The sequence below is a fragment of the Aplysia californica genome, unplaced genomic scaffold, assembly GCF_000002075.1.
Source record: "Aplysia californica isolate F4 #8 unplaced genomic scaffold, AplCal3.0 scaffold00542, whole genome shotgun sequence".
NCBI classification, from domain to species: domain Eukaryota; kingdom Metazoa; phylum Mollusca; class Gastropoda; order Aplysiida; family Aplysiidae; genus Aplysia; species Aplysia californica.
The window spans coordinates 164,960-189,001 of record NW_004797812.1 but is presented as its reverse complement, the minus strand read 5'-3'; the positions used below and the strand labels follow the sequence as shown (position 1 = coordinate 189,001).

At 37.7% G+C, this 24,042-nt stretch overlaps 1 protein-coding gene across 3 annotated transcripts in view; it reads left to right on the top strand.

The window, feature by feature from the left end:
- The window catches only part of LOC101852648 (xanthine dehydrogenase 1), a 65,205-nt gene extending 43,989 nt beyond the window's left edge, over positions 1–21,216 (top strand). Inside the window, exons 23-34 of one of the 3 annotated variants that reach the window (XM_005106544.3) lie at positions 1,684–1,798; positions 7,730–7,810; positions 8,423–8,532; positions 9,544–9,657; positions 10,956–11,117; positions 12,303–12,431; positions 13,588–13,718; positions 14,051–14,182; positions 14,752–14,875; positions 15,732–15,828; positions 17,878–17,985; positions 18,480–21,216. In XM_005106544.3, coding sequence (XP_005106601.1) covers positions 1,684–1,798; positions 7,730–7,810; positions 8,423–8,532; positions 9,544–9,657; positions 10,956–11,117; positions 12,303–12,431; positions 13,588–13,718; positions 14,051–14,182; positions 14,752–14,875; positions 15,732–15,828; positions 17,878–17,985; positions 18,480–18,553 — 1,377 coding nt within the window. In that variant the 3' untranslated portion in view covers positions 18,554–21,216. Of the gene's footprint in view, positions 1–1,344; positions 1,460–1,683; positions 1,799–7,729; positions 7,811–8,422; positions 8,533–9,543; positions 9,658–10,955; positions 11,118–12,302; positions 12,432–13,587; positions 13,719–14,050; positions 14,183–14,751; positions 14,876–15,731; positions 15,829–17,877; positions 17,986–18,479 lie in introns of all 3 variants that reach the window. The other 2 variants (XM_005106543.3, XM_005106542.3) reach the window with 2 other exon arrangements.
- The last annotated feature ends 2,826 nt before the right edge of the window (positions 21,217–24,042 follow it).

The window sequence follows — 24,042 nt, the reverse complement described above, 5'->3', positions numbered from 1 at the left end:
TTCACTCTCCCACATAGTCACACACTCTGAGATGTTTATGAGACTTGACGGGTGTTTTGCTGTGGTTTGCTCTTTCTTTTCTATCAAACATCTATTGTTCTTATCTCTCCTCATTTTTTTGTTTGTTACTCTTTTGTAACTCTTCTAATCTCTGGCTCTTATGTGACCTTATTGTGTTGCAAGTGCTGTAAAACTCTAACTAAAACTAAATCATCTTCACACACACACACACACACACACACATACACACACACACACACACACACACATACTCACACACACACACACACACACACACACACTCTCACTCCCTCTCCACTACATCTTATTGTCGTTATTCTCAAACTGTAGTGCCATATTGATTGATACCATCATCTTCCCAACATGTTCTCTCATAATCAAACACACTGAGATGTTTATCAGACGTACGTTGCTGCCTCCTCCTTTTGGCTTTTGTAACAAAATTTCTTTTGTCCTTTGCATTTCCCTGGATGTTGCCTGGAACACTGTAAAAATCCGTACCTACACTCTGCCTGCAGGGTGTGAGTTTAACGCCCCTTTTAACCCTTAAAGGTTATGAGATGGATGAAACTTCGAGTTTAATATCTTTCTCGGAAAGGACCTCGTCAAGTAGGCTGAGACCCTTGGAAACTCCACTGACAACACAAATTTGAAATTGCATTATATTGGAGATTTGAACCAGAATCATCCGCACTGTCGCTCAGCCTAATACTTACTGAGCTAATTCCAATTACTTGCTCTCTGCTATGATTGTTCAACGTCTAGCAAACTGTGCTCTTTGATGCATTGATTCATGTGCTTGTGGGTTGTTGTTATTTTCCCTTTGCCTGGCCCAGCTTCTGCTCAAGACCCTGAATATATATTATATATACGCTCAGGTGCGCACACACGCGTATTAACACATACACAAAAATGCACGCACACATAAATATACATACATAAGCACACCACATGCACTCACATAGACACATACAAACTCGCTTATACGCGCACGCACGCACACACATGTACACACACATATACATGCACACACCCACGCGCACTTACACACTCACTCTTGTGCTCTATTTTTATGTCTAATACACAAACACACACACTCACACACACACACACACACACACACACACAGACACACATGCACACATACATGTGCACACTCCCACACACACACACACTCATACACACACTCACACATACACACACACTCACACATACACACACACTCACACATACACACACACTCACACATACACACACACACGCACTCATACTAACAGGCACTAAGGCCTAACCTGTTTTTAACCTTCGACTTTTCTGCCTCAGGTGGGCTTCACCAGTACAGGTCGCCTGCAGGGTATAGTTCAGAAGTTATATGCCGATGTCGGCCATGACACCATCGAGGGAAACGGGGCGGATGCCAGTGTCTGGATTGACAATGGTTGTTATTTACTTTTCCACTTACTTGTCACGTTACACCTCCCGAGCACTGAAATCATAATCTTTTTTTTTCACAGTATTCTGTAAGCTCCTATCCCTGAAAGAAAGTGGCTGTCTGTATTGGCCATAATCTTCTTGAGGAAAAAAGGCTGATGCCATTGTCTTGGCTGCCTCATAGACACAAAAGGCCTAACCTGTTTTTTACCTTTGACCTTTCTGCATCAGGTGGGCTTTACCAGTACAGGTCGTCTGCTGGGTATAATTCAGAAGCTTTATGCTGATGTTGGTCACAACACCATCGAAGGAAATGGGGCCGGCGCCACGGTTTGGATGGACAACGGTTGATACTTACATCTACCCTTTCTTTTCATTTTTTGCCCTCACATGACGTGAAAGTAATTTTTTTTTAATCATTTTTTGCTAGCACCCATCCCTAAAAGTGGCTAGTTGTAAGGGTCCCAGAAACCGTCCTCTTAGAAAAATCTTCTTACGTCTTAAGAAAAAGAAACTGGTGCCATTGTCTCAGCTGACTTTTGTTTATGGTTGCAATTGTAATATCAGAAATCAGAAGCTTTTCTATACACGGCTAATCTTCCAAGTAAATTGATGACATGGTAAACTAGAAGAAAAAGCTTCCCAAATGTCGAATTTTGAACACACTTTCAACTTCACATTAAATTAATCCATATCAACAATAGCTTAGTTTTCTTTTATTGAGCAGCCAAACATCATCTTGGAATGAAGATGTCAAGTGTCAGAAACTAGTTTTTGTTGTTTGGGTTGTTGGGGTTTTTTTTAGAGTCTGTAAGTTTCATGCTCTCTAGGCTTTGCTATAAATTGTGACACGTGTAGAGCATACTTTCAAGTTTGGACGTGGGCTATGAGAATGCCAACTATTGGGTTGTCTTTTTTTCAAGCCAGGTATGATTTTGAAGAATAAGTCCCTCTTTAGTCATTTCTTTCTTTAACACCCACCCCTTGTCTGTCGGCTTTCCCACCTATTGTTGTTGTTTTTTTCTCCTTTTTATGCTGTATATTGTTGTCACTGTAGTTGTAGTTCAAAAGTGATGTTGAATGTGCACTTTATTGAAAAATTATTTCACGTAGGTGCCATGGTGTCCTTTGAAATTTACAATTTGCTGTGTACTCTTCAATTGGAAGATTTAAAATCACAGAGTTTTCAGTAATTGTTTTGTGTTGAGTAACGAATTACATTTTAAAATTTGAGATAAACTTTTCCACTCAAAATAAACTGGCATCTGTGGTGTAGCAATTAGGTGTTACACCATCATATGCAGAAGACATGAGTTCAATTTCCTTGTAGGGAAGATTTTTCTTGAATATTGATCTTTCTGCTGGGATGTTGAATCTCCGAGGCAGTGTTCCTCCATTATATATCGAAATTGCTTTGTTGGGGACATAAAAACACCTACTTTTAAAAAAGATTCTCAAGGTGAAGTCTGAATTAAGACAAGTCTTTTTTAAATTTTGAATTATTAAACGATGACAGGGTGATCCAAAAAAAAACTACAACTTTTTTTGTTAATATTTTTCTCCACACTGAAGTTTTGCGTTTCAAATATGTACACAAGATTTGGAAGTCAAAAGGAATTTCTCCAGTCTGTGGGAGAGCCACTGGGAAAACCAGAAAAATAATAAACTATATGAAATAAAACCCAAGCTAGAACAGCAAAATCCTTCGGACCTCTCCAGAAGAGACGAAGTCATTTTTACTCGATTGAGCATCGGACACACGGCCCTGACCCACAAATACCTCCTACAGGGAGATGAGAAGCCGTTCTGTGTCGGATGCGACACAGATTTTACCATTAGACACATTTTAACAGACTAGACTTTGGAGAGATCCGAAGGAAATATTATAAATGCAAAAAATTGCAGGATATTTTTTCCGTCGTTGTTCCCAGCAGAATTTTAAATTTTATAAAGGCCATTGGCCTTTATGGCGAGTTGTAGAGTGAATTTGATATTATTTAAAATTTTTATTGTTACTTAAAAGAGTTGTTTTAAACCACAAATGTATTTACACCGAATTTAAATATTTTAACTTTTTAGCATTTTAAAGTAAATTAGTTAACCAGTCGTGAAGTGAACTTTTGCAAAGGTGAACAACTTGTGTTTCGCGCGCTCATATGACCTTAGCAGTTGCGAGCGCCGTAAAACCTTATACTATACATACATACAAAAGGAATTTGTCTGGTATTCATTTTAGATAAATCCACTGAATAGTTTTGCTTCACATAGCGTGTAAAGAAACAACCCATTTTCAGTTCTATCCCCATTTTTGTAGCATGACGCACTAGTTCGCATTAGGCCTAGATCTACCACTAAAAATCCCAACGATCGCACCATGTTGCAAACTACAGTAGTCTAACATGCCAACAGAAGCATTCAGATAGTTTTCTCAAGTTTCCTTTGCCTGCTGAGAGCATGGTTAAGATTATTAAACCAACTCTTTTCGTAAGTTTCGCACAAAGTACCGAAATAATGTTAAAGTGCCCTGAGGACTTGTTTGATGTCAAAGGTGGAAATGGTCCATCAGTTAGGGCCTGTAGAGAATCAAAACTTAAAATTCCCAGACTAAACGACTATTTCAGGTCAAACACACAACGTCCGCACCCCTTTAAATGTCACCATGGTGCAGAATTCAATAGATGAGCCCAATGAGACGTCTGTACGTAGACGATGTCTGCTGCAATGACCTTCCTACATCTCAACGGTCCGCATTCTCAAGGCGGATCTTCATCTGCGACTATACCATTTTCCCGTTCGCGAAGCTATCAAAGGATAGCAATGTGTTCATGATTCCTCGATCGTCTTGAAAAGCGTGAACACTTCCTCTATGACATTTGATTCCTTGGCAAAGCCCATATTCGCCTTTCAGGTTATATCAACTTCACAAATGCCGTCTATTTGGGCAACCTCACCCCCCCTCCCCTCTTATTGTCTCTAGAAACAGCTCCATACTGTAAGATGTACAGTGTGTGAGGCTTTGAGTACTCATGGTTGAGTGGATCCTTGTGTTTGGTCAACACTGAACATTATGCGACGCGTTGAAATAAGTTGAGTCCAAAGGAGGACATATAGACCATTGGTTCTTGGAATTCTGAAATTTTAAAATTATTTTTAAACTCTGTAGGAGGAAAGAAATATTGTTTAAAGGTTACTATAATGGAAAGATTAGGTTTTTAAAAAGGAAAGGAAAGGAAAAAAAACAAACCAATCATTTCATGACTTTCCTTACAAGATCTTTTAAATTGGTGCCTTTTGCATTTATAATTTATAGGTGGTTTTGCATTTATAATTTATAGGTGGTTTTTATAAAACTCATTTATGTTTTCGAAAATAAGTTTCTACTTTGTGAGTTTTATATCAAACAAATTCTTTTTGAATGAATGATTTCTGTTCCAAATTACAACATTTGTAGTTGAAATTTTGTGTGAGATATCTAGAAAAAAAGTTGTACAGTTGTTTTTATTGATCACCCTGTACTTTGGGCTGGGCCGAAAAATGACATTAGCTTGATCTCAAATTGAGCAAACACCGTTGCCTATTTCATACTAGTGTATATATATTGTTTTGCTGATTTTCAGTTTCTACCTTTTTAAATTTTATTACAGTTTTGCTTGTCTATTTGCCTAAGTAAATCCTATACTTTTTCTAAGTTTTATTGTTTTCCACACATCTTTTCATTTCTTTTTTTTTGCTTGTTACTTTCAAGTTTGCGACTGATAAGAATTTTCTGTATTCTTGTTCTTTCCGTATTTCTTTTTTGTGTTTATGCTAAAAAGTCTCTTTTTTTTTGGTGAAATCCAGGCCTCTTGGAAACCTATCTGTTGCTACTTCTGTTCTTTCAATAGTACCAGAATTCAGTATTTTTATAGCTTTTATTTGTAACCTGTAAATGAAAGCGTTTAGTCATTTTAAGCATTGGCAATTTTGATGTAAAAGTTTGTGCTGGGGTGTATTTTGTTATATATTACTTTTAGCAGAAACTCGACAGATCGGTTTGTGATTTGGGCTTTTAAATTAAGCTTCCTGCATATTTTGTCAAATTTGCTTGAATAGTCTGATTCATTTGTGAGGAAAGTCTATTGTGCTAGTTTCTATTGTTTAAGAAACCAAAATTTTCTAAATGAAATTAGACTGAATATTGAAAGTTACATAAAAGGCAGTAACACTATTGTTTTGTCAAACAGAATTTTTTTTAGATCAAAAGAAATACTTACTGAATCCGAAAAAATATCCCGCTTTACCTCATCTTTGTCCTTTTTAAAAATAATTTGCTTCTTTGACCAGCATATTACTGCTCTAACTGGCTATGAAGTAATAGTTTATTTTATAAATGACAAGTATATTAATATACTTCTTTAACTGACTGTGAAGTGACAATTTATGTTATCGCATGACAAGTGTATTGCTGCTCTAACTGATTGTGAAATAATATTAATATTATCATACGATATATGCATATTACACGGCGCACCGGCAGTGGAATTTTAGTTGCCACGGGGGGTTCTCCGCCGGGCGCTTTATCACGTCAGGGTCACGGGGGTCAGCTCCCTGTTGCCGCTCTGTCTGGGCCGACTTAATTTTGGGTACTTTTCAACGTACAATTTAAGGTGTATCCTTGTATTTATGGTAATTCTCATTAGTGCACCCAAAGCACGCATTTCTGCTCTTGAGACTGAAAAAAGAACGGACGTTGTAACTTGTCTGGTTATTTCGGTAGACGTGCTGGAGTCGGCAATGCTAAATTTTATTTTTTTTGGACTAGCGTGAATGAAAAAAAATCAATATAAAAAGAAGGCCTCGTCAAAATCTGTCGAACTTTTGGAACATGAACAACATAGTATTGGTGCAGATACTCAGAAAAGATGGTATCTGCGCATATAATAGAAAGCTGTAATTTTGCAACTTTATCCATCGGGCACACAATTCACTATGAAGTAATTCCTACAAATACAACTTTAGGTGTCTAATACTAATATAATTGTGAATATTCGCATATTTTCTCGAAAGTTTATAAAAGTTACCTTGAAGTTTCTCTATGATAAGTACAAATCGATTTTAGTGCTAAAATACATCTTCAACGTAGATCTAATACACGAACAGTATCTGTTACACTCCAGAAATTCCTTACTTTTCTTAAAACGCTAAGTCTAGGTTTTGTAAGTTGACTGAATAATGGGGATGACTTCTCGTAATAGGGTTGTAAGAATAATTTCTAGCTTTCCAGGGACACTGAATCAGCACCAGACTTTTACAGCTTTATTTTTCGTTTCTATGACCATTTGTAATAACTGACAATGTGACTGATTTCTTTACATTCATAATTGTGTCCGCGCATATTTCCGACACAAAAACTAAGAATGAATGTGTTAGCTAAGTCATTATTTTTATTCCATACAAGAAGTTTATCTCTACCCATGTATTTACACGGTTTTGTGTTTTTTTTAATCGCTTAGATCTATATTATATCTTTTTAGTTGTATGCGGGCTGCCACAGACACAGCATGATTCATGAACAAACGCAGAGTAACTTTCTCTTGTTCAATAGTAAAATAAGAGCTAATGCTGATCGTCTTTAGTTAAAAAATGTTGACGTGCATCTTTCTTATCTTATAACTTGACTATTACTACTGGCGCAGATTTAAGATTTTTCATGGTAAAAGACATGATATTCGTAGTCAGTTTAACACAGATTTTGGAGAGATCTGTCGTGCCTTTTTTAAATTAACAATCATTTATTCGTAAGTATGACTGTATGTAACTAAAATGGGACAAATTGGGTACTCTACAAACACTTGTCTAGAACAAAAACTAAGGCACAGAAATTAACCATTCTAACGCAGAATAAATCTCAAGACATTGAGCTTTTAGTACATCCGCGTAATGTTTGCTATGTGGGATGGGGAAGAAGTTATATCGTTTTCAACATAGTCAAAAATGCGAACTTCCTAACCGACACCGGCTAAGTCGCTTCAGGGCTCATTAACCCCGTGACCCCGAGACGGGGAGCTCCGGCGGGCTGCTGAGTCACGCTAACTAAAAGTAACAGAATCGGGCGAAAAGTGACGCCGTGATTAATATTACTACTTTTAGTGGTTTTGAAATTACAATTGTCTTATTCTATGATTAGCTTAATACTACCATAATTGGATTTGAAGTAATAGTTTTATCTTATCCTCCGACCCCTTGATTACTGCTGCATCTGGCTCTGAAGTAATAGTTCATCTTTTCCTCTGTCCAGCATACTACTGCCCTAACTGGCTGTGGACTCCCATCGCAGTGAAGACGGACAAGCCAATGAACACAGCATGCCGGTCCCCAGGTCTGTTTGATTTGTAATGGCAGTGTGGACCCTACCTCTAGCCTTGAGCAGAGAAGAAATTCTTTTGAGGGGCATTAGTTGACCTGAAGAATCTATTTTTTTAATGCAATTTTTGTTGTTGTTTTGCTCAGAACCTGGGCTTAAAGTGGGCACACGATCCCCAAGATTACACTATGATAAGGCTTTGGTTGCCATAGAAACACAATCATCTTGATTTTAAGTTTAAGAATAGCACAAGTAGAACAGTTCATATTTACTGCTTTGTGCAAGACCCTGCAATACAGCATTTTGAAAAGTGATATATGAAACAATATGTGTTACATAGTCAAGACAAGGATTTTGGAAAGGGTTTTTTTTTTCAAATTTTCAGGTACATTTGGTAAATGCAATTTTATTTTATTATGGCAAAATTCAAAGATTTGATTTGGTATAACAGAACAGACTAGGTGTCTGAAAAAGACCTCTGCCACAGCAGTCGGTGAAATATCCCAGATTCCTAGCCCCTGCCACACCTCTACCCCACTCCACCTCCACCCCTTTTGTCATCTCAAGAATAAAATCTGTAAAAGTTTGAATGTATCTTAATCTTACCTTTTTTCTACATATTTCCAGGTTCTGTGCCAGCTATTTTCATCATGGAATCCATAATGGAACATGTGGCCAAAGCACTGAACAAAGATCCACTGGATGTCCGCAAAGAGAACCTTTATGTCAAAGGCCAGGTGAGAGTGTTGGGGGTTTGAAGAGGCAGAGCTGGAGTGACGGGTTATTCATAGTAATTAAATCTGGGGTTCACTACTCAGGATATATTGACCTCAAAGGGTGATTTTTCACATATACAGTGGATTAATCTATTTGCTCTTATGTCTCATTGAGATTTTATACAGGGGTGGGGGGTTAATGAAAGTAAATCAAAAGCGGAATATGAATTTCCCTCTTTTCAGCCAGATGTGAATGGGCCGAACTTTACCAACTTGCCAAAACATAATTTGTTCCATTCCCTTGGAATATTCTTTATATATACCAAATCACCAAGAGGTCTTAAATGAAAGTGTGTGAAATTGTATTGATTTAACTTCCCTTGCAACATTGTAAAGTTATTTAAGAAGCAGGACTTCTGAATTTAACATCCATCACCTATAGAACCGAACCAAAAGGAAAATTTGTGTAAAGTATCTTTCCCAAGAACTCAATGTCAAACCGAGCTGAGCTTCAAACATCTGAATCCACAACCTCAACGATTATGAGTCCAGTAGCCTAACCCTTAGACTACCTATGAATTGCATTTTGCCCTATTTTTTTTAGAGCGCTCTGTTGCTGTTTGGTAATTTACAAATTGGGAGTTAAGCTATTGTAAATTTGTTTGAGTCTTTTTTAATGGGATACACGAGTATTAATAAATCTACAGTCACACGAGTATTAATAAATCTACAGTCAAACCTGCTCTAATGGCCATTTTTCTAGTACAATCACCTGTATAAACAACCACTTCCCACTACCCTACTTACATTTTTGCTTTATTATAATTAGACTGTCTAAGACAACCATCTATCTGGGATGTCCACTTTTCTCCTCGACAATGGGTGGTTGTCAAGGACAAATTTGACTGTATTTTAAGTTACAAAAGCATTGCATGTCATTATAGTCACAATTTCCAGATGGAGATAAACAAAGCACTCTTTTCTTTTCTTTTCTTCCTATATTTTCATATTCTTTTTTGAAAATCCCTGCAGCATTCGCCATCGGGTATGGTCTTAGAGTACTGCACGATCCGGGCCGTTGTCGCTCAGCTGGAGACTGACATCAAACTGGCAGAGCGGAAGCAACAGGTGGAAGCTTTCAACAAGGTGGGTCCAAAGGAAATCTCTTCACTTAACTCACTTCAGACGGTTCACACAACAGTTGCGTAACCCCCGCCACGACGCTCGTGACGGCTCCCACGAGCCCTGCGTGACCAACTTTGGATTTTTTTTTTCGCTCTACAAATCACGCACGGATCGCGGGACCCGCCTCGTACCCTTGTTTGGCCAAGCTTGAGCTACTTAGACTTCGTTTCGTATCTCTGGGACCCGTAGTTTTTAAGTTATTGAAGGTGAAGGACAGTGACCCCAACCTGGGTTGAACTAACCGGAACTCGCGCTTTGTTTTTTTTCTATACAGCTGATAGTAATCCGACAGTCGCGTCGTAGTAACGGTCGAAGAAGTCGCATGAACAAGAATCACATAATTTCGCCGTTTTCGATACTTCTGTATGTTTTACTAGTTCTAGTGTCTCAGAATATGATGTGTCTGATAGTTAGGATCCTGGATATGTACCCGAACACGGCCCGAGTCGTAGCTTTAGGGCTAGATCTAGCACTAGTACTGGTGTTGTTCGCGCAACGAAATCACAACGTCGTGCCGTACATCTGTCTCATGCATGGGTCTGAATCAACGCACAGACCAGCTTTTATACTTGCACCAAACACTCACACATGCGTACAAATCAAGATACAACACTTTGAACTTTTATTTTTGTTGTTGTTGTGAATTTCATCCTACCTGTCATGTCTGTGGAAATTTTTCGGAAAATCAAATTCATGCCAATTTTTTTTAAAATCATATAAATTAAAGTATTAGACTTAGACAACTTTAGTTTTTTGTGTTAGAGTAAGCTTGAATGTTACTTTACTGTGTCAAAAATAATTACAATAGAGTAATTCTGAGAGTTGTGGTGACTTATTGAAATACTCCGAAAAACGCCAGTCTTCAACGCTTGTGACTGGTGAAAGGGCCCAGTGTGAAGTGAGTTAATAGTCACTTATTCTTTTTTTTTTTTTTTTACAGTTTTAGTTGGATTAGTCAGTTTTGGTATATTTTTTGTGCTGTAGTGGTCGCATATAAACCTTGTTGTTGTACTTTCTCTTTCTCTGACAAATCTTGTACATGGGTAGTTGATAGACACTCACTTGTGGTTTTCTCCTTTTTTCCCATCAAGCATCTATCGTCGTCATCCCTCTTCCTTCTTTTCTTTGTATAATAACTCTCTAGTAAAACCACTAACTCTAACATTGGTGCTTATATTATCACCTATTTGTGTTTTCAAAATCTGTAAATCTTTTACTAGAAATAAAACTAAACTGTGTCTTGTTCCTCTTTGAGTCAGGCCAACAGATGGAAGAAGCGTGGCCTATCCGTGATGCCCAACAGGTTTGCCATTAGTTGGAGCGGGGCCATGTACAACACATCAGTGATCATCTACCACGGCGATGGAAGTGTGGCCATTGCTCATGGAGGAATCGACATGGGGCAAGGGATCAATACAAAGGTGTGTGGAAGACACTGATTGGTTGATTGGTTTTTTATGTTAATTTCATACAATATAGAAAAGAGGACGGAAAGTAGCGTCTTGTTAAACGAAGACCGTGGTAATAGGATATGAGACTTGTACTTTCATTAAGCACTAAGTGTAAGTGTAAGCTCGTTACAAACGGTCAAAAGAGAGAGGGAGGGAGAAAGGAAAGAGAGTAATGTGATGGGTTAGGGGCCAGTAAAAAGGTACTAGAAAAGAGAGAGAGAAAAAAGGGAGAGGTACACTCAGGTTGGGAAAGGATGAGAGGCTGATACAGCAATGTTTTATGTGAGTTATAAAGTGCTAAATGCAGAGGTATATGTCCGGTTGTGCATTTTAAGTTCATTTACAAACTTAGGCCTTTTTTCTAAGGGCTATAACTTCACACTCCTGTGATTCAGTAGACAGGGAGCTGGTACATGGATTGTTTTAGTTTTTGAACATTGTCAAATAATCTTTGGCTTTCATAAACTTCTTGGGGGGGGTTTTTGGGGGGTTTTTTCCTTCATAAGTTTCAATGAAATGAAATATTGTAATTTTCCTTTAAAATGTAGCATTTTAATCAAAGTAAGAGTTTTGTACATTATCTTTGAGAAACTATTATAGTTTATTATAGTTTATAAATTAAAGCAAAACAATGTAGCCATATTAGTTTTTAAAGAAAATTGCTACAGACATAAATCTTTCGAATACTTAAAAGCATTGTGCATCCTGTGTGTCTGTTTTGTGTATAGTGTTTTGCATTTATAAGGAAAAACAAATGAAAGAAGGGATAAATTATTGATGTTGTGCTACAGTAACAAATACAACAGCTTCATATTCTCCTTTTTGTTCTGATGTGTCAGGTCTGGCAATAATGAACTGTGGCCTTTCTATTATTCTTGCAAGATTACTTCATTGTTCTTACTGGCTAGGCACACCTTCAGCTAAGTGGCTGTCATACTGGGTTATGTTGTAGATGACCCTGGTTCAGTTACTCAATGGGGTATATTTAATTTAAACTTAGGGTTTTTGTTTGTGAGTTTTCTAGACTCTCTTACAACTTGGCTCTGTCCTTATATAGTTGGACATTAAATTTGGAGGTCCTGTCTCTTAAATAACTTCACGGTGCTAAAAGGGTGATTATCTCTCATCCCGCCAATGTCTCATTGTCTCCAACAGGTGACCCAGGTGTGCGCCTACAAGCTGGGCATCCCCATGGACAAGATTCGTGTGAAAACATCCTCGACCACCATCAATGGCAACTCGATCACCACTGGGGGGTCCATCACATCTGAACTGGCTTGCAAAGTGAGGCTGGTTTTAGCTTTTGGTGTTTTCTTGTATTATCAAGGTTGATTGTTTAAGATTAATTGATACCCCAAGTACGCCTTACCCATTTTCGAGCTGGGTGGGGGGCCTTATGTTTTCTCCTTGCTGTCGTGGTTATGTTATGTGTAGTTGACAAGTCAGTTTTGTTTTATCTCTGTCTTTAAAGAAATATTCTAAGTTACGAAAAGTGCTTTCTGCTATTATGTGAATGGAATTTAAGAAAAAACAAAAATGCCTTGGTCTCCTGAATGAAAAGTTCATAAGCAGTGATTTGCAATGTCATTTACTGACTTCACCCTTTATCATAGACTAAAAACACTGTTTAGAGAAAAAATTTCAGTAGATTTTGTTTTTAGCTTGATGGCATGTGTACTTTCTTAACCCTATCCGTACGTTGTGTTATACTATCGTATCCATACAACGTGGAGAACTCTGTGCCACCATTCACTTTCCAAAGAGGAAATTTACTCGTTAATCCGGTCCGTACGCTTTGTATAGCAGTCTGTCAAAATGACTTTTTGAGAAATACTGAAAGTTTCAGAGATCTTCGTACTAGAAGTATTTTATAATTTGAAGAATACAACCCCGGGGGTAAAAATAACCCCAGGGCATATGGATAGGGTTAATGGTCAGCAGTTCATGAACTTTGTTGTTAAACATTTTTTGAGCACATAAGAAGCCAAGCCCAGATTTCTGTTATTCACATTTTTAATGTCCGCCAGAAGCGATTTGTTAGGGTCTGAGGTCTGGTTTAGTATTTAATTGCATTAATTCTTATTTTTTTATGTTTCACTCTGCTCTCCTAGCCAGCCCTTTTCCTACAACAACCCTCTTATGGAGTATATTATGTGTATACAGTTATTGTAATCTTTGTGAATGATGGATAGATGCCCTTGTTTGGTCTGTTCTTTTGTCTTGTGATCTTTGTTTTTACTGTGTTTTAGTGCTGCCTGGCAAAATGTGACATACTTCATTTCTTTCCCTCTGCTGTTTGTGTTTGTCTGTCTTGCTTCTTTCCTGCACTTTATGACACTGTTGCATCGATATGCTCCTCTTTACTTATACAAACAAACAAAATGGGATCTTTATCTTGCTGTTTCTCTTGAAACTTCAACACTTAAATAACCTTTCCCAGAGTGTGATTGAGTGTTGTGCCATTCTCAAAGCACGTATGGCTCCGGTCAAAGCCAAGATGGTTGACCCATCATGGGAGAAGCTGGTGGCTCAATGTTATGCTGACATGATCGACCTAACTGCCTCCTACATGTAAGTGTTTGCCCTCTTCCCACCACTCTATGATATTGACAGTACATAGACTTTGTGTAGCGTAGATTTCCACTCAGCTGCAAGCTCTATACACTTTACAATCTATATTATTACAACAGCAGGTGTGATAACACTCAGAAACAATCTCAGCTTCCTGGAAAGTACACGGTGCCTCCTACATGAAAGTCTTTGCAATAAAACAGATAATTGACAGGCTCTTTATTCTGAACTATTCCTTCTGACAAGTTCTGTTTTTTTATTGGGTTTTATTTACCAAATAGCATAATGCTTGCTTCTCGCTGAGGTTAACTATAACACAACCTTTGCTGCAGGACCCACCCCAAAGACCCATACCCAGCACACTACAGTTGCTACAGTGCTTCCTGTGTTGAGGCTGAAGTGGACATCCTCACCGGTCAGTACCAACTCAGACAGATGGATATGCTCTATGACTGTGGACAGAGGTGAGTGGTCACAGCCGTGTATGAACTGGGGTTTCTTTTTCAGATTTAATCTGCTTTGATTCATGTTCAATTTTTAAAATTCCCTCATAACCCATCAGCCGAGAATTTCTCTCATGCTCTTAATTTATCCTTTTCTTCATTGTAAAAAGTAAGACCCAAAGATCGGGAGCATGTGACATGGTGTGGAAAGAGTTTGGAAATTAATTTTTGTGAAGACAACAGGAAAATACTGATTATGTAAACGTATACAAACACAAATGCTAATTCTTTCACTCTCATACTCGTATGCCATGCACAACACACACACCCAAGCACGTCTGCACTTTAATGTTGATATCTGTTGTAGTTTCTGCTCTTTTATTGTTCACAAAAAAAGTCTTTTATCCTGTTTTCTTCAAGGTTTGTTTGCTTTTTATTGTTGATTTAACTTGGGTTGGGGTTGTTGTTTCTTTTGTTTCTAGTGGGCTTTTGAGGATGTGTTTTGGGTTATTTTAAGGGTGGGGAATGGAAAAAACTCAGTTAAAATGTAATCAAAATTGCTCATCCTGTTGTTGACCACTGACCTCCAGCATGAACCCAGAACTGGACATCGGTCAAGCTGAGGGAGGCTTTGTGTTTGGCATGGGTTATTTCCTGCAGGAGCAGATGGTGTACGACCCAAAGACAGGAGAGGCTCTCAACGCTGGCACCTGGGTAAGTCTGTCTGCAAGGAAGAATTCACAAAAAAGTTTGTTTTTCTAATAACAATATTAAGGGCCTTACTAGTCACAAATTAGCTCATCTTGAATATGGAGCATTTACTCTCCCATCTTCGCAGTGCTCTGTGAAAAAAACCTCGTTTCAATATTTCAGTAATACAAGAACGATTTGGTCCACTCTTTGATTTGAAACCTAAAAACTTCCACTTGTCAGTCCAGTTCACCGTCCAGCCGTACCAAAGAGACCAGCAGAATAAACTGGTGTAGTACAAGGCTTGCTTTGGGATAAAGATCATGAAACATTTTAGGTCTTCACAATATTTCTAGAGTTTTTGACTCCTGTGGAGTTTCTGTCTTTTTTGTATCTAGTGTGGGTATGTTGTTTCGATAACATCAACATTTTTTGGGTCATAAATTTCATTTGTTCTATTGAGATCAAGGTTTGAATACTAAGATTAGCTTTTAAGCCTTTGAAATAAAAAAAATTGTCGCTCTATGGTGAGCCAAGTCTATTTCCTTTTACAACAATAGAGGAATCTGTAGTGCTGGGATTATTGAATGAAATTTTTCCTAAAATCTTTTACTGGATATAAGTGTGGTGTAGCAGTTATGCACTTCACCATTGCATGCAGAAGACTTGAGCTCTTTTCCCATGTGGAGTGACTTTTTTTCTGAGAATCTCTGCTTTCTGCCAGGAAATGTATCCTTCTCATCCAAGGCTGGCCCTAACAGGCAGGATCGAAGCCCGCCTCCAAACTGATTAAAATTTTGTCAATGGAGGCATAGAAAACACTTGCATTTTTTAAAAATCTCCAGTTTGAATAAATCTCTTCTCTTGTTTCCTCTTTCAGGACTACAAACCACCGTTGGCCAAGGATTTGCCCATGAACTTCAACTTCAAGTTTCAGAAAAATGCACCAAATCCACTGGGCGTCCTGCGTTCAAAGGGTAAGTTATTGATTTTATCTGATAAATGAAACTGTTTGAGCACTCAATGGACTTCCAAGTCACAAAGACTTTTGGGCTAGCTAAAAGTGATATACAGGGTGATCCCCCCAAAAAAAAACTACGACTTTTTTTCTAAATATCTCGCACGAAATTTGTACTAAAATGATTATGTTATAATTTGGAACATATATAATTCATTCAAAAGGAATTTGTTTTACATAGAATTCACGAAGAATAAACTTATTTTCGAAAACGGAAATGGCTTTTATAAAAGCCACCTAAGAATGCCAAATGCGCCAATTTAAAAAATCTTGTAAGGAAAGTCATGAAATAATTGGATTGGTGTTTTTTTCCCTTTCCTTTTATTTAAAAAATCTAATCTTTCCATCCCTGGAAACAATAGATCTATTTCTTTTCTCTTACAGAGTTTTACATTTTTTTTTTTTATTTAGGAATTCTGTGAACCTATGGTCTATATGTACTCCTTTGGATTTGACACATTTGAACGCGTCATCTGTAATGTTCAGTAGGGGGGGCAAAACGCAAGGATGCTCTCAAGTACGAATACTCAAAGCTGCACTCACTGTACACCTTCAGTATGGAGCTGTTTCTAGAGATAATTTGGGGGGGGGGGGGGGGTGAGGTTGCCCAAGCAGACAGCATTTGTGGAGTTGATAAACCTGAAAGGTAAATATGGGCTTCGAACCAAATGTCACAGGAAAATCATTGCTGCTGGGATCGTCTTCGGACAGACGTCTCGTGGGGCTCATTTACTGAATTCTGTACCTTGATGACGTTTAAAGATGTGCCAACTGTGTGTGTTTAACCTGAAGTGTTCGTTTTGTGTAGGAATTTTTAGTTCTGATTCTCTACAGGTCCTAACTGATGGATCATTTCCACCCTTGACATCTAAGAAGTCCTTAAGGGCACTTTAACATTATTTCAGTACCTTGTGCGAAACTTACTAAATGAGTTGGTTTTGAGGAAATGTTCTATACAAAAAGCTCTCTGCTCTTTACATATCTTAACCGTGATCTCAGCAGGCAAAGGAAACTTGAGAAATACTATCTGCAAACTTCTGTTGGCCTGTTAGACTGCTGTGGTTTGCTATATGGCGCAATCGTTGAGATTTTTAGTGGGAGGCCTAATGCGAACTTTTGCGTCATGCTACAAAAATGGGGACATAGCTGAAAATGGGTTGGGTTTTTTTTACGCGCTTTATAGAGCAAAAATATTCGGTGGATTCATCTAAAATGGATATCAGACTAATTCCTTTTGACTCCCAAATGTTGTGTACAAATTTGAAAGGCAAAACTTCAGTGTGGAGGAAAATATCAACTAAAAAAAGTTGTACAGTTTGTTTTTTTGGATCACCCTGAATGTTTGAATGTGTAATTGCAATTGGTCAGTGTTGTTGGGAATAAGGTTTGTTTTGTTTTGGAAATTGAAAGTATATTTTGAAATAGATGCTTTTGAGTAGACAAAATTGGGTGGAAGGTTTGCAGGTTTCTCTATAAATTTTCATTTGACCCAAACACAGTGGATCATGTGTATATCGTAGCCAACAAACATGTAAACCTTTATTGCATTAAAAATAAAGAAAAGTTAGACAACAATGGCTTTTCCAAAAAAGGTGCAAATTGGCGGGTCTTGTGTGCTTGTTTATTTTAGAATTTAGGTTGTCTTTAGTGAATGAAGCTGCCTGAAATCTTTTCAGATTCAGTAATGTTAAATGAATACATGCTTGCATGCCCTCTAAAGACGTAGACATACCCAGAAAATGGTCCTAACCAGCATTTCAAATCAATTAGCCTGAAATTGTGATTCCCACAAAGTTCTAAAGGATGAAAAATGTTTTCTTTGACATGTGATCAATCGAGGCTTTCTTCAATTGCACAATTCCAAGTAACATTCAAGTTATGTGGTCTGCTGCTATCCTAAATGTATGGTCCTCTTTGTACACAGATACATCATATTATTCTCTCTCCATCTTTCACTTAACATTTTCTCTTGCTTTTCTCCAATCGTGTCGTGTCCATCGTCCTCCAGCTGTGGGAGAGCCTCCCGTCACCATGGCTGCTGCATCACTCTTTGCCATAAAGCATGCTGTGGAGGCCGCCAGAGCCGAGATCAGCAAAGATACTTTCTTTCCATTAAGTAAGTTCATTACTATTGGCTCCTATTCTTTCCATTACGTAAGTTCATTACTGTTGACTTCTATTGATGACTAGGATGCTTTCTTTCTTATCAGTAAGTTTATTATCTTTGCCTGCTTTTGATAGCAGCCAGAATCTGTTGATGACATTTTAAGACTGGCATAAATATAGCATAGATATATTAAGAAAGACGGTTGTATTGATTTAACACCCCTGTCAGCATTAATAAATTGAAACCTTTAGCCGTAGTTAATGTGGAAGCCCTTTTGTTGCTGCTACAAAGTTCGCTCCTTTTTGACAGTTCGAACAAGACCATTTCCAGCCGAGTCGGTGGTACTCAGATTATGATCAATCAAGCTGGGATTTTTTTTGACATTCATTCTTCCAAACTTTATTCCGTTATCCGCTTCCACTTTGTCCGTTGTACGCGGGTATTATTTAAACTGTTTTTATTGGTTCTTTCTTCAAGCTGTATCTCCTTTCACTTCTCCACAGATGCTCCAGCCACGGTGGAAAAAGTCCAGTCTCTGTGTCTCAACCAAACTGACCAGTACACCTACGGCAACTGAGGGCATTGCCAGGAGCGCTCATCTTTGTTGGATTAATATAACATACTTCTTCTATTTAACTTTTGAACTGTTTGGGTTCTTGCATAAATCGCTTAACTTTTTACTTGTGAAGTTGTGGATTTGTTAAACTAATACCATCACCTTATGATATTGAGCTCCCAGTTTATGCTAAAAAAAATCAGCTCTGGATATTAGACGAAATGTATTGTCACTGTGCAGTCATATTTTCTTAAATATTGAACTAGCACCATCACCTCATGATATTGAATTCCCAGTTTATGCTAAAAGTCAGCTCAGGGTATTAGACAAAATGTGTTACCTTGGTAAAGCTATGTTTTTTAATATTTTTAGAATTATATTCTTAGTTTAAATTCTTGTATGTGACTGTGTAACTTATAGCCAGAATAGATGGTGAGAGCATTGTTTCGTTGTACCCCAAAAATTCTGTTGTGATGGTGATCATGCTGCTTGGCTAGATTGTTTTGCAGCCCTTAATCTTTCCTTTTTTTGAATCAGTAATAAGAATTTTTAATCCCTTTTAATCCTCGATTTAAATGTTACATGCTTGTTTGTACAGAATGTAATCTTCGTCTTTAAACAGATTCCTGCTGTGAGTGACACAGGCAACACAAATATAAAATGGCTTCCAATAGAAAGGGAAGGAAAGGAAGTCTTGATTGAGTAGGAAAGATTTAAAACTCATTACCAAAGTTCAAATGTATACACTAGGCTCTAAGAGAAATATATATAATTTCATCTGGCCTCTGTGACCCTGCTGATGCTGCCAGATTTCTATGATGGGATCTTTAGAGTATTAATTTCAAACATTTGCCTAAGAGAATGCAAAAGTTTTATTGAGTATCTATGTAGTGTGTCTCCCACCACAGGATGAATTTGTTAAGTTGGTTTTCTTTTTTTTGTTTTAGTCATTGTCCTGACTTTTTCTTTACATGTTTCTTGCTATATTTTTACAGTTTTGTGAGCTTTAAATCAATCAAGACTCGGGTCTTTGACCTTAGTAACACTCCTCATGATGCTGAAATTTCTATTTACACTCTAAAAGCTTTTTTTGCTTATTATATTTACCATATCTATATGATTTGTATGTGTGAAGCTAATTCTAATGCTGTGATGAAATGTATGTCTCGTAGTTGTGAACACAACTCTAATTATTTTTTACCTATTGTAAATTACTATGAAAGACCTCACCAAAAAAAAATTTTTATTCAATGTTATTTGCACATTTTGATTTTGTCGGAAATGCCTCTTGTTTAAGATTATGTTATCTTGGGACAAAGAACACAACGCTCTAGACTCAAACATCATATGTAGAGATGTTTTAAACCAGCACAATGACCAAAATGTCAGTGTGGAGAAACAGACTAAACTGTGGAACCCATCCTCCAGCAGTGCGAGACCTACGGAGCCCTAAGTCATGCAATATGGCCATTTCCATTAACACAACAGGGAAAGTTGTACAGACCAGTAGAGGCACTAAGCAGGATGGCCCAGTATATGATTGATACGAGTCCTCAAGTGTGATAAAATCAAGAAGAAGGTATTATTTGTTTTCCAAAATGTTCATTGAGAACATTGTTTTCTATATTATTAAAATCATCTCATAGGATCACATTGATCACTTTGTGAACATAGAACAAATGCCTAGATCCAGCTGGGTTTTTTTTTTTACGCTAAATAAACCGATTCTGTGTCAGTGTCACAGAGTACAGCCTTCCCAACTATTCAGGGAAAAAGAGGAGTAGGAATAAGATGAAATGACAAATAGTTAAACTTTTAATTACAGACGGTAACTTCCCTGAATTTCTGAAAATCCCACTCTGACTCATTTTTGACTGACAAATACTATGGGTGTAGTCAGACCAAAGTGAAAACCTGTACTGGTGGAAGTTATACGAAATGGTTTTAAACCCCATCCGTGTGCTACATCTCACAGTAAACTTTTGATCTGGACCTTTCAAAGAAATTTGTTGTTTGAATTAAAAAGATTATCGCTGAATTTGTGATACTAACATCTATTCCTCTGCTTTATCAAGGCAACTCCCAGTATTGAGCGGAAACAAATCCTGAGTGAGTTAATTGTGCATAAAAGCTGTCTGAGCTTGTACACCAGGCATCTCCTTGAAGAGACTTATTGTTGTTGTTAAGGTTTTATGTACTGTTATTGTTTTAATATGTGCCAGATGACAACAGTGCCTATATTTCCATGTTATTTTTGACAAAAGAACTTATACACCAAAGTCTTCATTTGTGCAGTTTCATGTCAATGGCCTGTTCCATCCAGGTCTCTTTTTTATTTGATACAAGCAGTCTTTGTTAACACAAAGATTCGATGAGCTTTTAAAATTTTTAAAATTCGAATTAAATATTGATTTGTGTGCCATTCAAAGATAAGATAATGTTGGTTCAAGTCATTGTTACAAAATATTTACATCTATAAGCTTTTAATGTACTCGCATCATTTCTTCTTTTAGTAACGCACAGAGTGGGGTTTTTTCCACAACAAATGTGAGGATTGCACAAATGTTTGTCTTTTTGAGAAGGGAGGCATCCTTCAATGCAAATGGACATTGATTTGGATAGCTCTGGTGCTTCATTTTTAAAATATTTTCCTTACTTAATAAAAAGTGTACTGAAATGGTTGATGTGAATTTTTCTTCCTTCTTTTTAAACGTTTTAAATATCAAAATACTCCTTCAATTTTGTAAGGCTTTGATTTTTTTACATAAGAAGTATTAAAGAGTCGACTGTAAACTATTCTAAACTGCTAATAAATCTCTTCATTTTTTATACATTTTTTTTACTTGCTTATGTAAAACAGAAAAGACTTTTCAGCATTTTGATACTTTCACTGTTCAGTTTTCTCTATTGGCTGTGAGGGATCATGGTTAAGCGCAATGATGACTAGAGTAGTTAGTCACAAATTTTTCCATTTGTGGCACAACGCGGTGGAATCAGGCTCTCGTCAATTTTTGAGGTACGGAGTTGATGGTATCATCGTAAGGCCTGTCCATTTTCCTTGTTTTGGGTGACAATAATATCCATCTATGTTGAATAGAAGTCGAGATATGTGTGATTGAAGAGGGTGAAGGTCTTCTGGTTTCAGAGGTAAAACTAGCGAGAAAATGGCCGCCAAAATTGAGTTATTTTTTTAGCATTAGAGTCCGTGGAAACTGAACATTTACATTTCTTCGGCCTTTAATCAATGTCTTTCAGTAAAATCTACACAAAAATGTGCTCTTTAATTGGCATGAAAGGTGTTGAACTAAAAAACAAAAGCTCAATAAAAATTCCCAAACCTGCGGGAAAATGCCAATTTCTTGACTTTCATTATTTTGACGAGCACCTGATTTCACCACGCTGCCTCACATTTACCCATCATATGGCCAACCCCAGCAGCATTTTGTATATGTAATTGTGTTGCAAGTGCCATAAAACTCTTACCACAACCAAAAAGGTATTTTGAAGTTTGATCCCATGATTGGCATTATTTCTATGATGCACGTCACTCACAACAGTGGTAGTCCTTATGTGTGATATTCAAGATTTTTATAACTAATGTTTGTAGAGAAGTGTGTAGTGGCTTTGTTGTTGCACGCACACAGAAGACTCGAGTTCAGTTACTTTGCTCAGATAATTTTTATGGAGTAAAAAGTATACATGTAGTTGTTTTTGCATCCGATCAGGACATTGGGGATTGCTTTGTCAGTGAGACAACTTTCATCTCCACTTTCTCCCCCTACTTTATGCCCCTCTTTGCCTTGCTCTTGACTCTTTCTACTGCTACTCCTGGGTCCTTCTTACTGCTGTATTTCAGCCACGCCCCTGATCTTAGAGTAAAGGTCGAACACTTAGCCTTCTTGGATAAGGGCGAAAAATATTGGAGGCGCGAGTTGCGCTCATTAAAGGTCCCTCTGTGGTCCCAAAATCGATAACAGTAGGCTTTGGCCTCGACCAGGGCAAAATTCAAAATTTATAGTTCAAACCAAAACTGAAACTATTCTAGTCGGTATAAAGATATAAAGTACATTCGAAATTGGAATGTGGCTGTCTGAAGGCAAGGTCAATGGGACATACTAAGTAGCAAAATAAGTCGCATACGTAAAAATCAGTTGGGCCGCAGGTTGGCTATCCCTGAGATATGGCAGGTAACAAAAAAGATTCCGAGATTTTAGATCTTACTGTCTCTGTTTATTTAGTTGAAGCAGCAAGCCACGACATTTCTCATTTAAAGCATACCTGGATGTCTGGAGGTATCATCTCTGACTCAGAGGTTGACGTGTAATAACCCTCCATCCTTCACGGTCCCGAGCTGCTGTTGCACATTCTGCCGTGTCCAGGCCTGTCCATCTTCTTATGTTATCCATCCATGTTATTCTTTGCCTGTCTTTGGCTCTCCTACCCCACATTATTCCTTCAAGTACCTCTTTCACAATGGTCGGTGACGTTTTAAATGGCCATAGTATTGTAGGCTACTTGTCTACTTTCTTATCAACATTTATTTCATTCAGTAGGGTTTGTCTTACGTGCAGAATCTGGCAAACTTCGTTGTATGTCGTTTTTGTATTCCAACTTATTCTGGCCGGTAGCATCACATCTCAAACGTATTTATTTTGTTTTCTTCTTTCCTTGTCAAAGTCAAGGCCCAGGTCTCTCCGCCATATCGGAATATGGGGAAGTCGTAGCATTCCAGCATTTTCTTTAGATAGTTGCCTGGATTTAAATAGTGTGTACATTTGGCTGAATCTTGTTTTTGCAGTTGCTGTTCCTATGTTTATTTCTTTTTCACTTTTTCCACCATAAGTGATTGTTGCCCCTAGATACTCGAATTAGTGGGCTTGTTCGATTCTCTCCCCATCTATGGTTATATGTGTTGTTTTTCCAGAAGATTTTGATAAGACCATTGTTTTTGTTTTCATGTCAAGGCCTGCCTTGCTGCTGTTCACTTTTACTACTTTCACAATTTTAGAATGATGTTTGTTCACGTTTGCAAGCAGAACCGTATCATTTGCGTATCTCAGGTTATTGATGTTGTGGCCCCCAATAGTGAGTCCCTGCAGGTTTTGAGATTCTCTGAAAATAAGCTCTGTATAGATGTTAAAAAGATACGGAGAGAGGACACAGCCTTGTCTCACTCCTCTATGGATTTTAGCTTTCTGATATTTCATTACACACTTAAATTGCTGCATTCTGCTGTCAGTTAAGATTTCCTGTTGTATTCTTATATCTTTGTCATCAATACCTAGCTTCTCCAAACTTTCAATCCGCCTGATGTGATGGATTCTGTCAAAAGCTTTTGAGTTGTCAATAAAGCTGGCAAAGAGGTCTTTTGTTTAAAGCATAGAGTGTATGTAATGCAGAAAAGAATCAATCTCTTTCAGAGTGAACAGCGACATCTTTGGAAGGGGTAACATGATAGGTCTTACTGAATTAAAGTCTACAACCGATTACTTTTTGCCCATTTTATGACC